Raw genomic sequence first — 16,805 nt, 5'->3', positions numbered from 1 at the left:
TTTGATCTTCGAATATGTGACTGTTGCAAGAATTGGGATATTTTATTTATTTTAAAAGCAATTACTTCCACATTTTTACAGCTGACTACATAATATAGCTGCTTTAGAAACTAGCAACTAGATAGTTTGTGTTGCCAAAAATATTTCTGTAATTTAATCCGCTTTGTGACAAAATATTTCGTCATGTTTCCACCTTGCGCGCATGATATTTTAAAAATGGCTAATGGTACGCACTTGAAATTTCATGGAATTCTTTAGATAGGCACTATTTTCTAAGTGAACCAAAAATTTGATGAATATTTTAGTATTAAAAAAATTGATGCATGAAAACATTACAGATTTTTTTTAATAAAATACATTTTATAAATTCAACTTCAAATAAAATAAAAATTTAACACGACATTCTTAGAATTTTAGGTTCACCGTATTTTCCAAATGTTATAAATGTATATATTAAATATGGAATTAAATTATGCAACATAATGTTTTAAACTGTGCACGCAAGGTGGAAACTTGACGAAAAAAGTTGTCACAAATTGGATTAAATTATAAAAATATTTGTGGCAACACAAACTTTCTGATGACTATTTTAGAAAGCAGCTATATTATGTAGTCAGCTGTAAAAAGTTGGAAGTAATTGCTTTTAAAATAAATAAGTTATCCCGATTCTTGCAACAGTCACATATTCGAAGAACTTATGAATTTTAAGGTGTATGAGTCCCCTTAAGATGATTAAGTATATGCCTGCTTTCGTTTGGCAGGTACGGTTGCATTATTGGTATGTTTGGTATGTTGTTCTACGTGTCCGGATCGATTCCATATTTGCTTATAAGGTATTTATCCCGCCTTCTTACCATGCCTTCGTAGTGTAGTGGTCAGCACGCTGGGAGCGTATTCGAGAGGTACGTGGTTCGATTCTCGTCGTAGGCATTGCTCATTTTTCATCACTCCTGCTTCCAAAAATACTTAATGTTTCTACATGCTATAGTTTTGCGGATTTCTTTTACCTTTCGAGGCCGGGACTTTGGTAGCAGTAAAGGCTACCAAAGGACGGAGAATCTTGAACCGAATACTTTCCCCCTTTAAGAAATCACTTCCTATTTGCAATAAAGATTCTTGTGTGTAGTGTAACGGATTCTCAGAGGGGTGCATCTATGTCGCAAAAGGAAGACCTTTGAAAGAGATAAGTGATTAAAACCCCAGTTACGTCAAATTTGACATTTCACCCCACTTTTCAGCCTGGAAAATGGGGGGAAAAAGACATGGCCACTAAAGTGGACAACCCCGTCTTTTCAAAGAGAGGACTCTATGGCCACTATAATGGCCATCCCGTCTTCAAAAGATTAACGAGTAGTATGCGTAGGCTTCCATATCGTTTGCCAGCTGTTTGCTATCGTTTGGCCGGTTTCACATTAATATATTCTTCTAAGCTTCCCGATATGTTGTCTGAAAGTAACATCAGCCCAAGGCCAAGGAATTCCTCGTGGCAAAGAGTGCAAGATACGCTTGTCGTTGGCAACAGCTTCGAGCATCTTACGGGTAACAGTGAGATTTAGCTCAGTTCCGCCCCCCCCCCAATTTTGATGGAGAGTAACTTGTGTGTAGTTTAAGACCGAGCCAACGAGAGGACTTTGGGTTTGTCGCATATTTAGAGTGCCTTTAGGCAAGGCAGTCATCGACGCTAATGACCATACCAGTTGGGCGGCGCTTCTAGATATAGTTTGCATTGTTGTATTTTCGTTTGGCAGCTTGGTTGTATTATTACTAACATTCTGGGTGAATGCACCATCGTGTGGCAGGTCGGTTGGCATTATCGTGTAATCATCGTCTGGTAGGTTGGTTGGCAATCATCGTGTGGCTGGAGGCAAGAGCATTTACCATGTAAGGAGAGCTAAAAGGTTCACCAGGCAATGAAGCTTTTGTCATCTGGTATTCTTGTGGCAGGTTGGTTTGTAGGATAAGTATTTTCTTCCTCCTTACAGCATGCCTTCATGATGGTTAGCACACTCGGCGCGTATTCAAGAGGTCCAGGTTCGAGTACTGGTTTAGGGCATTGCTCATTTTCCATGTCTCTATGGGGTTGGATTGGATTGGATTGGATTATTGTAATTTGGCACAAAACCTGTCAAGGTTATCTGCGCCAGACAAATGGTAACAATGCAATTTGTCATTTGTAAAAACTTCCGGGTTAGGTAAAAAGAGACAGATTACAATCTATGATAAAAGCTGATATCTTTTAAAAAACAGGATAAAGTCTATTATAAAAGCCATTATCTTTTAAAAACAGAAACAAATTACGATGATGTGTTTTTCCAATTAAATTTCCTACACTAGAAGAGAAACACGCTAATGTGACAATCAAAATCGTAAAAAACAACCTTATATTTAGCGTAGGTATAATGAAACACTCAATCGATTTCGAGGGCAGCTAAAGGTCCCTCCTCATCAGGAGAAAGAAATACATAGAAAGAAGAAAATAGGAGAAGGAGTCACAGAAACACGTAGTGCTTATCAGCACTGCACGTGGTTATAACTAGATTTTTAATCAGAGTTGCACTGGCCGCCTACTTTTACTGAACCAGGCTGTCTGATCAAGCATAAAGAAATATTAGCGAAGTTAAAATAGGGAGCGAGGGGCAAATGCACATTACGCTCAAAATCTGAACTTCAAATAATGGAAAGCAACCACTGAACGGATTTTTATACCCTCTGGTAGTACCAAGCGCGAGGAGGTAACGCCATCTATCGGCAAAAATAATTGAATTAAGATAGTAGAATTTTAAAGGCATTAGGAAGGACTGGATTGGACTTCAAATCATTAACTAAACTTTCTAAATCTTTGTGAATGTGAAAAGCCTCAAGAAAATCCAATTCGCCTATGGAAGAAGCCTTTTGGATGATTTTTGCAGACCCAAAATCAAAATTATGGTTAAAAGTCCAGCTATGATACGCTATTGAAGACTTGTTAATTTCGCCTTTTTTGACATAAGATTCATGTTCCTTGATACGAAACTTCAACGCTCTTTTTGTTTGGCCAATATATCTTAAACCACACTGACATGATATACTATAAATTCCCCAAGAATTCAAGACAGAAACGCAATCTTTTAGAATCGAAGGGTGAATTTTATTAATAGGGGAGAAACCGACTTGAAAATTGAATTTCTGGAGAATCCGTGCAATTTTATAGCTAACAGAAGGATAAAATGGAAGCACGACAAGGTCATTAATATTATTTCTAACAGTGGAATGTCTTCTTTGATGGGAATCTGAAAATTTTTTGACGGCTTTATCAATAATCACGGGAGAAAATCCACGGTCAATCGCAACTGCTCTCAAATAATTAAGTTCATTGGTAAGCAAAGAAAGTTCATTGGTATTCAGAGGAACAAACTTTTAGCGCGCGGAAAACATAATAGTAAAAAGAAGCCATTTTTTGCTTAACAGGGTGGCATGACTTGGCATGGGGTGGTAAACAATTGATCCAGCCATCCAATTCACTCTTGAAATTGAATCCAACAATTCCCTCCCCTTTCTCGATATTCTTATAATCCGCAATGAAACCGATTTTAACACCACTGTGTACCGTAAACCCTTTGCAGTTTGTTTACCATAATAGTAAAAACATAATAGTAAAAAGAAGCCATTTTTTGCTTAACAGGGTGGCATGACTTGGCATGGGGTGGTAAACAATTGATCCAGCCATCCAATTCACTCTTGAAATTGAATCCAACAATTCCCTCCCCTTCCTCGATATTCTTATAATCCGCAATGAAACCGATTTTAACACCACTGTGTACCGTAAACCCTTTGCAGTTTGTTTACCACCCCATGCCAAGTCATGCCACGCTGTTAAGCAAAAAATGGCTTCTTTTTACTATTATGTTTTCCGCGCGCTAAAAGTTTGTTCCTCTGAATCTTTGCTTACCAATGAACTTAATTATTTGAGAGCAGTTGCGATTGACCGTGGATTTTCTCCCGTGATTATTGATAAAGCCGTCAAAAAATTTTCAGATTCCCATCAAAGAAGACATTCCACTGTTAGAAATAATATTAATGACCTTGTCGTGCTTCCATTTTATCCTTCTGTTAGCTATAAAATTGCACGGATTCTCCAGAAATTCAATTTTCAAGTCGGTTTCTCCCCTATTAATAAAATTCACCCTTCATTCTAAAAGATTGCGTTTCTGTCTTGAATTCTTGGGGAATTTATAGTATATCATGTCAGTGTGGTTTAAGATATATTGGCCAAACAAAAAGAGCGTTGAAGTTTCGTATCAAGGAACATGAATCTTATGTCAAAAAAGGCGAAATTAACAAGTCTTCAATAGCGTATCATAGCTGGACTTTTAACCATAATTTTGATTTTGGGTCTGCAAAAATCATCCAAAAGGCTTCTTCCATAGGCGAATTGGATTTTCTTGAGGCTTTTCACATTCACAAAGATTTAGAAAGTTTAGTTAATGATTTGAAGTCCAATCCAGTCCTTCCTAATGCCTTTAAAATTCTACTATCTTAATTCCATTATTTTTGCCGATAGATGGCGTTACCTCCTCGCGCTTGGTACTACCAGAGGGTATAAAAATCCGTTCAGTGGTTGCTTTCCATTATTTGAAGTTCAGATTTTGAGCGTAATGTGCATTTGCCCCTCGCTCCCTATTTTAACTTCGCTAATATTTCTTTATGCTTGATCAGACAGCCTGGTTCAGTAAAAGTAGGCGGCCAGTGCAACTCTGATTAAAAATCTAGTTATAACCACGTGCAGTGCTGATAAGCACTACGTGTTTCTGTGACTCCTTCTCCTATTTTCTTCTTTCTATGTATTTCTTTCTCCTGATGAGGAGGGACCTTTAGCTGCCCTCGAAATCGATTGAGTGTTTCATTATACCTACGCTAAATATAAGGTTGTTTTTTATGATTTTGATTAAATTTCCTAAGTCCAGTTCTGAACAATTAAAATGTTTTTGGCGAAAATAATTAAAACTCTGGCATTCCACCAAGATGATGGACTGTCAGATCTGCATTGCAGTTTGGGCAGCTGGGATTCTCTTCTCCCTTCAGAAGATACTCATGGGTCAGGCCACAGTGGATCTGGCTTTGACTTACCTTTCAAAACAAAAGTACATAAATTTTATTATTTACACAGATTCCATGAGTGCCTTAATGTCATTGGAAAGTCACGCTCAGTGACCATCCAGTTGCAACCAGAATCCTGAAGTTGAATCATTCTTTAAAAATTCGGGGATACCAGATTCTTTATTCATGGATACCTGGACACGTTGCCATTAAGGGGAATGAATTGGCGGATATTGCAGCTAAAACTGCAACCACAATGTACAATCTTCAGATTCCACTAGCAGACATCAAAGGGTTTGTCAAAAGCAAAATTCTCAGCAAATGGCAGAAGCAATGGGATGACAAAGTATATAACAAGCTGAGAAATGTAAAACCTACCATTGGATACTGGCCATGTATGGCTAACAGAAAGGAAGATGTCCTCTTGACTCGACTGAGAATTGGCCATTGTCGCCTGACCCAAGAGTATCTTCTAAAGGGAGAAGAGAATCCCAGCTGCCCAAACTGCAATGCAGATCTGACAGTCCATCACATCTTGGTGGAATGCCAGAGTTTTAATTATTTTCGCCAAAAACATTTTAATTGTTCAGAACTGGACTTAGGAAATTTAATTGGAGAAACACATCATCGTAATTTGTTTCTGTTTTTAAAAGATATTGGCTTTTATAATAGACTTTAACCTGTTTTTTTTAAAAGATGATATCAGCTTTTATCATAGATTGTAATCTGTCTCTTTTTACTTAAGCTGGAAGATTTTACAAATGACTAATTGCATTGTTACCATTTGTCTGGCGCAGATAACCTTGACAGGTTTTGTGCCAAATTACAATAATCCAATCCAGGCGACAGTGGCGAATTCTCAGTCGAGTCAAGAGGATATCCTCCCTTCTATTAGCCATACATGGCCAGTATCCAATGGTGGGTTTTACATTTCTCAGCTTGTTATGTACTTTGTCATCCCATTGCTTCTGCCATTTGGTCGCTACAGGGCAATTGAAGAAGATACGAATACAAGGCTAAGCAGACAAGCAGAGAAACCAAGAAAATTTGCGTGCTCAAAGAAACTAACGCAGAAAGGAGTAATAGGCTTATAGACAAGTGGAACGTTAACAGAATATGCGTGATGAAGAGACAGAAGAAACTGCAAGTAGACGAAGGACAGAAGACTCAGTATCAGAGTGGAATTGGAGTAGATGCCCTTAAACGACGAATGCAAGAATCTTCACATAACAAACAAATCTGATCTGAAGGAACAATGGCTATATGGGAAGACAGACATGAGTACAGCAAGTTATTTCCGTAGCACTCTTCACGATGCTGGAAGATATGGAATCGAAGTTTACGTTGAACAGTACAGTGTCGCTTCAATGGAAGCTTGCTGCGATCTCTGCAATTGACTCTTTTTTCCAGGAGAAAGGAATACGGAAGATACTAGCACTGCTGTCACAATGGGAAAATTTTGCGGGTGAATGTGTGGCTTGGCAGATTCGGCTATACTTATTGGTATGTTTCTTTAGATTTACGGATCGTTTGCCTGTGCGTGTTATCCTTTGGCACTTTTCGTTAAAATATCACTATGTCCCAGGCTTCTAGCTCGTTTGCAATGATTTATGATAGTTTGATCATGTTTTGCATGATAGTTAATGCTTCTAAGGTTGTTGTATGCGAGTTAGGAATTGGGAGTTTATGTTGTTGTTTGATTAACCCTTTAACTGCTTAAGACGTGTTTAAACGTTTTTGGAATTTCTTTAAAAATGCTTAAGACGTCTTTACACGAATTTCAAATCGCACGAAAAATGCTTAAGACGTATATACACGAAGCCCGAATTTCGCGAAGATTGCTTAAGACGTGTTTAGACGACGCGATCTGGTCTTCCTTCCCCTACCTTTCTGCAGGCGGCTGTCAGTTGACACAAAGGTCTTAATAGGGTGTGAAGTCTCTTTGAAAAGAGCCCTTTAGGAAAAAGTCCTTAGAGTGAAGTATCTTTGTCAGACAGCAGGTATGTATTATCTGTGTGCCGACTAAAAGTTTGCGAAAGAAGATAAATCGTTTTACAACTATTTGCCTTGTGGTACTTTATACAAATGAAAGTCAAACAGGATCCGACTTTGTTATAGTACATTGCCGAATTTTAGTAGAAACAAGAAAAAATAAGAATTGTAACGGAGGAAGCCTTTATGCCTATATGTTATAGAATCAAATATTTTATTTTTGTATTGAAAAATGAGTACAATTTCTGATTCGTCAGGAAAAAATATAAAATGTTGCAACCAGCTTTCTTGTTTGCCTTCGTATTTCAAATGCGCGTTATTATAATGGTATATTCTTCTTTTTACATTCTTAAATGTTAAAACTGTGCTTTCAGCATGCCTGAGTTTTGTACTCGCATGTGTGGCTCTATGCTCCGTAGAAATGGCGAACTGACATATAAAAATTATATGAATGTTGAAAGGAAGGTATTCTACTCGAAACTTCAACTAAATGGAATAAATGAATACGCCGAAGGAATTTCTAGAAATATTTGTTTTAAAAATTTTATTATTAAGATTTTAAATACAAAATGTTTTGAAATCTAAAGAATAAAATATGTAATCCTTGAAACATTTTTGGAAAAAAATCAATCGATATAAAATCTCTTAAAATTAAAGGAGTGCAAATTAATTAAAACAGTTAGTGTACGGAAGGGTTAGATATACTGCGCACAAAAAATTACAGTCAGAAGATCAATTATTTAAAGATATAAATTAATTACATTAAAAGAATTTAATAAGTTGTTCTTGGCTTCGGTATAGTTTACGGGGGGGTGAGTTATCGTTTGGTAGGCTTCGTTGTATTGTGAATGTAATTATTTGTAATAATTACTATGAAATTAACTTGTTGCTACTTAATATCTTTTTTTTTTTTTTTTTTTTTTTTTTTTGGCACACCTATACATATCGTGCATCTGATCATTTGTTTGACTGCGAAGTTCATCGGGGTGCAAACAGACGATTTTATCCCGGCAATGAAAGCAAACGATCCATACGCTGAGAAGAAACCATTAATAATTAAAATTAGGCCCATTAAGGTTTTGAAAATTCGAACAGTTGCAGCAAACGATATATATATATATATATATATCAGCTTTAGCCATAGCTTAAATAATCAGACAATAAGTTTAAAAACAGGATCCATTTATTATTATTCTGGAGAAATAGCAGTTACAAAATTCATATCTCCGGAGTAAATAAAAAAGAATTACTAATAACGTTTTGTATGAAGATTACTGCATCGTTACATTAAAGAAAAAGCCCCGATATACCTTTTGCGGGTTCTTTTATAGCCTCTGGAAAGGCAGAGCTTCCAAGAAATGACGTCAGCCTCGTCAGCCAATCCAGTTCGCTTTAAATATCTCCAGAACATTCTAAAACTGTACGTGTAGAAAAGGCGGGAAAAACAACTTGACTACGGGGCTGTGGATTTAATTCCACGTACTTTCAAATAAGAGAAAGTCGCCATTAAAAATAAAAAGAACATACAGTTAGAATTTTAAGTGTATTCTTGATTACGGAATTTTATTATTACATATATATATTTCATTTTCTCTTTCTAAATTATCGTCTGCTTCCTAGCAGAATTTTCTACGAAATTCATTAATCGTTTATCCGGTAAGCATCCGCATCACAGCAGACGATTTCGTCCCGGTTACGAAAGGCAAACGATTCCGAAGCCAAGAAATGCATATTAATAATTCAGATCAAATTTTCAATGCAGCACGTCTACGATGTTTCAGAAGTATTTTTTTATATTCCATTAAGTCCACCCAAACGATATTTCACATCGTTTGTATCTATCCTATCTTCAGTTGCTTCTGGCGAAACACCGTCTGCGACGTTTTGAATGCTATCGTTTTCAAGCGTTAATGGCTGAAATGAATTGGCTGTGTAAGCTCAATAAATGGAACGAACCATAAAAATATGGAACGATTAGGTTACGAATTGCATTAAAAAAAGAAAAATATGCTTGTTAAAATATTTAACAATCCAGGTTTTAATTGAATAATCCTTAGTTGAAAGCGAAATAAAAAAAAAAGTATTAAATGAACTAATTTTTACGCAAAATATTTTACCATATCATTTTTCTTCGTTAAAGCAATTCGGTTAATTATGATCCCATAATGTAATTGTTTATAAAGAGCGAGAAAGACGTCTTATAATAATAATATTTTAAATTATACCAGTAAGAGATTACGGTTCCAGTTACCTGGTGCCCAAAGATCGCAGACTATAATTAACTACTACGGAACATCCGGATACTTAATAATTTTTAGAAGCATGTAATTAACGCCTTATATTCTGTGCTGTAAGTATACTCAATCTTAATTACATTCTCCGAGAAAATATTTAAGAGTTGGTTTTAATTCTTATATAAGACCGAACAATTTTGGTTAAATTTCATTAAATGCATTTTGGCTCTAACAAATGCTTCTTGAACTTATTGATGAACGGCGATAAAATTTTATGCTTAATAGTTTAATATCAAATACAGTTAAAACAATTAAAAACAATTTTTACAATTAAAACTGCAGTGTCTATGCAAAAACAAGTCTTTTGGCCAGCGGGTGAAAAGGCAGATTTTTCGGTTCACAGAACTAAAAGTTTCGTTTTTGTCTCACTCAGCAAAAAGACACTGAAATTGCACAAAGACTAATTCCCTAACTGTTAAGTTTCAAATGTAAACAAATATGGGTGCTATGGTAAAAAAAAAAAAAAAAAAAAAAAAAAGGCTTAGCCGAACTTAAACAACTTTTAAATGGTGGATAATTCTACAACTGTTGCATGCAGATTAACTAAAGGCATAAAAACCTTAACCGCAAGAGGAGAACAACGTAATTCAATCATTTTTAAAGCAAAAAATGCACAATTTACAAACATATAAAAATAAAGTAAAAAAAAAAAAAATGTCAATGTTTGGTTTCAAGTGGAAAACTTGTTCCAAACACATATCCACGATGTTTCGAATGTTGTAAAGGTATTTCTACCGCCTTCTTAGCATTCCTTCGGGGCGTAATGGTCAACATACTAGGCGCGTATTTCGAGAGGTCCAAGGTTCGAATCTCGGCGAGGACATTGTGCATTTTTCATGTCTCCCGTATCAAAATAACCTAACAAATCTACATTGGCGCCCGAACTAAAAACGGTGATGGATGATGATACTTCACCACCAGATTTTGAATTGGGTGACCTAATCCCCAGTCGCCCTTTAAAAGGAGGAGTATGCAAGATACTTCTCCCGCCTTCTTAACGCGCCTTCATGGTGTAGTAGACATCACACTCGGCGCGAAGTTCTAATTAAGTTTCTTTCTTTAAACCTTTCATCCGGAGCTTAAAAAGTAAAGTATTAAGACATTTACACTAACATTAACTTTTAATAACAAAAGTTTGGCTACTATAAAATTACGAAAAATACAAAAAACAGTTTCAGTCGCAGGTATCCACGTACTACTTAGTAAACGATTTTTTAACTTTTCGTAGTTTGCTCTAGCCGTCTAAAATAACGTTAAGTTTAGAGAAAACTGGACAGAAAGCAAAAAGTTCGTTCGTTATATCTGATGATTCGTAAAAAACCTGTACTTTCCTTTCATAATTGTTTGTTACATCCGATATGTAGAAATTTGGCAAATCGCTATAGCCGTACGAAATAAAATTAAGTGTGCAGGAAACTGGATGGAACCAACAGGTTTGTTCGTTATCTCAGAGGTTCGTAGTAAGCAAGGTTCATCATAACGCGATTAACCATCACTTTCATCTAACGATTGTTCGTTACATCCGATATATGGATATTTTGAAGTTCGCTATAGTCTATAATATGAGATTAAGTGCATGGGTTCGGTTAGTATGATCGGCATGGTAGCAATTCGGTTAATTATGATGAAAGCATTAAAGTATGTTTTTAAACTGAAGTAAACTCGCCAACTAAAAATCGTACAGATCCCTGATTGTTCTCACTTTCAGGTAGGAATTTTGGAATTTTTTTTAATGGATGTTCGGTTTCATGTTGTAGAAAACACCACCTAATATAATCGCGGCTCCGGTTACCTTTCGGATATTGCCGGAAGAGGCCCCAATTTTCTAACGAATCGAATAAGTCAATTCAGTAAGATTGATAGAATTAAAAAGTTGAGAACAAATCCAACTTTAAAGTTGTGTACACATTCCGAGATTTGGCGGCATGTTTTTTTTCAATGAATGTTCCATTCCGTGTTCGATTTTGAGTTACAGTAAAGGCCGTCTAATGTAATCGCGATTAATGTTATTATCCGTTGCTGCGTTCTATCCGGGGCTTCGTAATAACCCGGGTCCTCAATAGCCTGCACTTTTATTTAATAATCGTTCATTATATCCGATATGGAGACATTTGAAAATTCGCTTTAGTCGTATAAGTATTTGCTATAGTCGTGTTTAGGTGTGAAGGAATTGAATGGGACTAAAACGTTCGTTTGTTATATCCGAGGATACGTTATAAAACGGGTCGTTACAACAATATTTGACTATAAATGTTGAAGATTTCTGCTAGGGAAGCAAGAGGAGCAAGTAAAGTGTTTCTGGCTTTTAAAGGGTGTTGGAACCCCAAAATCTCCAAAAAATTGTGATTTCGGATTTTTGAATTTTCAAATTCTCTACACTTTTATCTTTCTAAAAATACCATTCTTTAATCTCTATGAAAATTAGAACTTTAAAAAAATCTAGTTTTAATTTGTCATCTACTGCTTTGATCAATGAGGATTTTTACGTAAAAACGCGTTTTTCTCCGAGCGTGATTTTTTTTATACTCGATGTACCTTTTCTCAGGAACTACCGCTCACAGGTATCTAAACTTTTTATGACTTAATTATTAGGTTCCCTAATATTTACTGAAATGAGCTTTTTTTGTAATAAACTTAGAGAAAAAAATTGTAATTTTTTTTTTTTGTGTGTATGTGTGAGAAAAATGCTAAATTTTACTATGCCTAACAAAATATTCTGTAATTTACTCTAAAATTCAAAATGCTTCAAAGTCTCATTTCAGTATAATCAGATAGGTATACTTTAATTACAGAAAAAATTTCAAGCTTGTATCTACAGCAGATTTTGAGAAAAGGTATATCGAAAATGGCCAGTTTAACATTGTCGGTATAGGGGTTTCTGATACCCCTTAAACCCTTGAGGTTTAAAAGAAACAAGAAGGTAAGGAAAGAAAGTTTTAAAAACATTCCTTCATTACCCTTTGCTTTTAATAATAAAAGTTTTGGCTGCGGTCCCTATCCGAAGCGCGACTTTTCTCCCCCCGCTCCTTATTAAGAAAAGAGGACTCCACGGCCCGTTGAGCAGCGGCGAGAGGGTCTCCAGCCTAGAAGCATGGTGGATAATCGGCCACAAGAAGGAAAATGTCGGCCGGTAGCCAAAGGTACGCCGAGGGGAGGGAATCGAAAGAAGAATCCCGCGGCACTCGGGGAGCAGGCGCAGTGCCAGACCCAATTAGGAACCCCGGTTTCCACCGATCGATCGAACACCGAGCAACCGGCAGCGAACTCCTTCTCTCTAGTCACTTAGTCGGTGACTGCGCTATCTTCAAACATGATCTCCAAGAGTATAAAAGTTGTGTCCAACGTACTTCCGCTCTGTAGTCTCCTCTCACCAACAGGAGCAGCCCAGTGCGCGATGCCTCGCAAGAGCAGTCACAAGCAGCAGCAACGGACGGAAAGCCCCTCGCCGTTATGGCAAGGGGGCGGAAAGGTTGCCGACTGGACAGTGGTCCTCATGCTGGCCGTGTTCTCCTCCTGTTGTTACCTGAATTCCCTTCATGGTGATTTCGTTCATGATGATTTGGTTGCCGTCACCACCAACCCGGACGTGGTGGGACATAACCCGATGCCTGCCATGTTGTGGAATGACTTCTGGGGGAAGCCTATGTCGGACCCAAGCAGCCACAAATCGTACAGGCCCCTCACCGTTCTGACTTTCAGGTAGGATTTTGAAAATTTCAATCAATGTTCGATTTTTTGTTGTTCCATTTTTTTGTTATTGTAGCCACATCGACGATTCGGTTAATTATGATAAACACATTAAAGTATGTTTTTAAATTGAAGTAAACTCGCTAACTAAAAGTGGCACAGATCCCTAATTGTTCTCACTTTCAGGTGGGAATTTTTTCAATTAATATTCGATAATTCGATGTTCGATATTTTGTTATTGTAGCCGCCGCTTTATGTAATCAATGTTAATGTTATCATTGGAATATTGTTATGAAACTGTTACCGAACGACCACGAGTTTGTCTTCGAAAGCATGGAAAGTAAATCTCTTAGTGCGATCGACAATTCGGTCAATTATGATAGAAACATTAAAATATGTTTTAAGCTGAAGTAAACTGGCTAGCTAAAAGTGGCACATTGTTCTCACTTTCAGGTGGGAATTTTGGAATTTTTTCAATTAATATTCGATAAATCGATGTTCGATTTTTTAGTTATTGTAGCCGCAGCTTTAGGTAATCGGGGTTAATCTTATCATTCGAATATTGTTATCAAATTGTTACCGAACGACCCCGAGTTTGTGTACGAAAGCGTGGAAATTTAATCCCTTACTGCGATCGACAATTCGGTTAATTATGATAAAAACAATAAAGTATGTTTTTAAACTTAAGTAAACTTAGCCAACTAAAAATCGTACAGATCCCTGATTGTTATCACTTTCAGGAAGGAATTTTTTTAAATGGATGTTCGATGTTCGGTTTCATGTTGCAGAAAACACCACCTAATATGATCTCGGCTAATATCACCGTTCAGGTATTTTTGTTGAACTCCGGATAACAATATCCGGCTATCTTTCGGATATTGTCGGAAGAGGCCTCCTATTTTCTAACGAACCGAATAAGCGGAGGTAATAAGAATGAAAGAACTAAGAAGTTGAGAACAAATTCAACTTCAAAGTTGTGTCCACATTCTGAAAGGTGACAGCAAAGAAAAAGAAACATCTTTCAGGTAGGAATTTTTTTTTAAATGACTGTTCTATTCCATGTTCGATTTCGATTTACAGTAAAGGCCGCTTAATGTAATAGCGATTAAGATTAATGTTATCATTCGAATATTATTCCCGAATCGCGAAAGTCTGGATCGTTTAAGTACCGAAAACGCAGAGATTGAGATCAACAATTCGATTAACATCGCTCATTGCGATCAACAGTTCGATTAACATCGCTCATTGCGATCAACAATTCGATTAACATCGCTCATTGCGATCAACAATTTGATTAACATCGCTTATTGCGATCAACAATTCGATTAATACGATCAAACTATTGTAAAAGGATTCTTTTAAACTGAAGTAAAGTCACCGGACAAGGTCCGTAAAATCGTGTAGGATCCTCACCGTTCTCACTTTCAGGTAGGAATTCTGAAATTTTTCTTTCAATGGATGTTCGATTATTCGATGTTGAATTCCGTGTTACAGTATCCGCCTGGTAATGTAACGGAAATTAATGTTGTTATTCGGATATTGTTATCCAACTAGTAAGTCCCTGAATCTCTATCGAATCGATTAGTGAACACAATAAGAATGAAATATCTAAAATGTAGAGAGTGAGTCTAACTTTATAGAATATCTTAGCAATTTTTGGGAAAAATGTGAAAGATGAGAATTATTATACACTTTCCTAGGGCATTGTGTGTAATATCTAATGCTATTTAGTAAGAAACGTGGTAATAAAATTAAAGTTAAATCATAAATTTGTAATGTTGCGCGCTTCCAACCTGCACGCAACAATAGTGGTGACTGCTATGAACTGGAAAGTATACAAAGTCTTGAGAAGGGTTTAAATCCCTTTTTATTCAACTTTAGAAATTACAGATGCGTGCTCTTGACGCTCACAAACTACGCCGACCCGGCGGTAAAATAAAAATAAGAAACTAAAAAAAGAATAACAACAAGTGACTAACTACGAGGCTCTCTAAACGTAACTAACCTAACCGCGTTCTAAGATACCGCTGACAATTCAGCAAACTTCTGAATATTACGTTGAAAGATTTAACTATCTACTGAGGCAAGCACACAGGTCGAAACGCGTGGTTCTTCGATTTCAAACTAGCCACCTCCACGCTCGTGAAGCAAGAAAGCACACCTTCGAACTCGTTTCCCTTCTATTTAACTCAGATTACTTCCGCTGACAATTTAAATCCTTGCGCGTTGTACTAAAATTTACATACTCTGGCATTGGCAATTCCAGGGGAAAGTAAGGCTTGACAGGAAAGATAGTTTAAACTTAAAATAAATGTTAGTTAAAATAAATATAAACCCTACAAATTAATAAAATGAAAAAACGTCAAGGTAAAGGTTATTATTTAAAAACGTGCATTCTTGAAAAATATAAATATTTTGAAAAATAATGACAGACCGCCATTCAACAAAATACACAAGGAAACGAAAGTTATACGAAGCAAAATTTAGGCCTTTCTTAAGACAGAAGAAATTATGTGAAATGTATGGAGTCATGAAATGAAAGCATTGAATGTACGGATCCTGTATAAAATGCATAAACAATTTCCGCATAAAAATGATTAAATATATTAAAGAAAACAATGTACGGAAATTTGTGAAATGCACGGAATGAATGTATTAGATGCATTAAAGAAACCAGTGTACGAAAATGTATGAAATTAAGGAATGAATGTCTTTCTTATTGCCTTACCCTTGCTGCCCTTCTTATAAAAGAAAAAGAAAACACCAGTTAAAAGGTTAGGAAAAGTCACTAGGTTTTTTTTTTTTCGAAGTCGGAGACATGGAAAATGAGTAATGCCATCGCCGGGACTTAAACCTGGATCCCTCGAATACGCGCCTGTGTTGCTACCGTTTTAGATAAATTAGGTATTTTTTGGAAGCAGGAGAAATGAAAAATGAAGAAGCGCCTTCGCCGGGAATCGAGCTACGGTCCTCTGAAATACGCGCCCAGCGTGCAGATCACCACACCACGAAGGCATGCCAAGAAGGCGGGAGAAATACTTTATACCGTTACACCACAAGGGCATGCTGGAAAGCAGGAGAAAATACCTTGAATGATGGAATTATGGAATGAATGTAATATGTATGGAATACGAGAATGAATGCCTTATTCTTGGTGTTCTCATTAAAGAAAAAAATGTGTGGAATGGATGAAATTACAGAATGAAGTTATTAAATGTGTGAATTATGTACGAAAGTATTAAATGTATGGATATTCGACACGAATCGGAGACGTAATTCCTACTTTGTCGGTTGGTTATCCGGTATTCTATAGAATGTCTGGAAATGTGTGAAATGTCAATCATTTCATACACTGCCATCTAGTTTTCGGCTTTCCATAAAATGTTTAGGTATTCTATAGAGTGCCGGCTTTCGCGCGTTGCAGGTAACATGTGCGTTTCGAGACTTGGCAATAAGATTGAAATTAATCTTAAACAAAGGTTAAACAAAGGTGAATTCATGGTAAGGAAGAAGTTAAATAATAAATTAATCTTAAATGAAGGTTAAAAAAAGGTGGATTCATGGTAAAAGGGAAGGAGCAACTTCAATTGGCCAAAAGGCCTGGGGCACCAGATGGAGAAGACTGACTTAGCTGGGCATAATAGAATGGCTTTCACGCCTAGTTGGCCCTACCAGGAGAAAAACTCCCCACGTACTTCGCCCATTTTGCCCAGGAACACCCCTCCACCAGTCTGAGGTAAGAGTCAGGACTTGGGG

General features: G+C 36.6%; 1 protein-coding gene across 1 annotated transcript in view; it reads left to right on the top strand.

Annotated features, from left to right (window-relative positions):
- The first annotated feature begins 12,672 nt into the window (after positions 1-12,672).
- Positions 12,673-16,805, top strand: part of LOC118196746 (protein O-mannosyl-transferase TMTC1-like) — an 848,849-nt gene continuing 844,716 nt past the window's right edge. Inside the window, exon 1 of the mRNA XM_085812306.1 lies at positions 12,673-13,061. Within this exon, the coding sequence (XP_085668432.1) occupies positions 12,673-13,061 (389 nt within the window). The remainder of the gene's footprint in view (positions 13,062-16,805) is intronic.

The sequence above is a fragment of the Stegodyphus dumicola genome, chromosome 3 (assembly GCF_044657685.1).
Source record: "Stegodyphus dumicola isolate Sdum_Otavi_A_Nest chromosome 3, ASM4465768v1".
Classification (NCBI taxonomy): Eukaryota; Metazoa; Arthropoda; class Arachnida; order Araneae; family Eresidae; genus Stegodyphus; species Stegodyphus dumicola.
The sequence above is the reverse complement of the archived record's forward strand: the minus strand, read 5'-3'. Positions and strand labels throughout refer to the sequence as shown.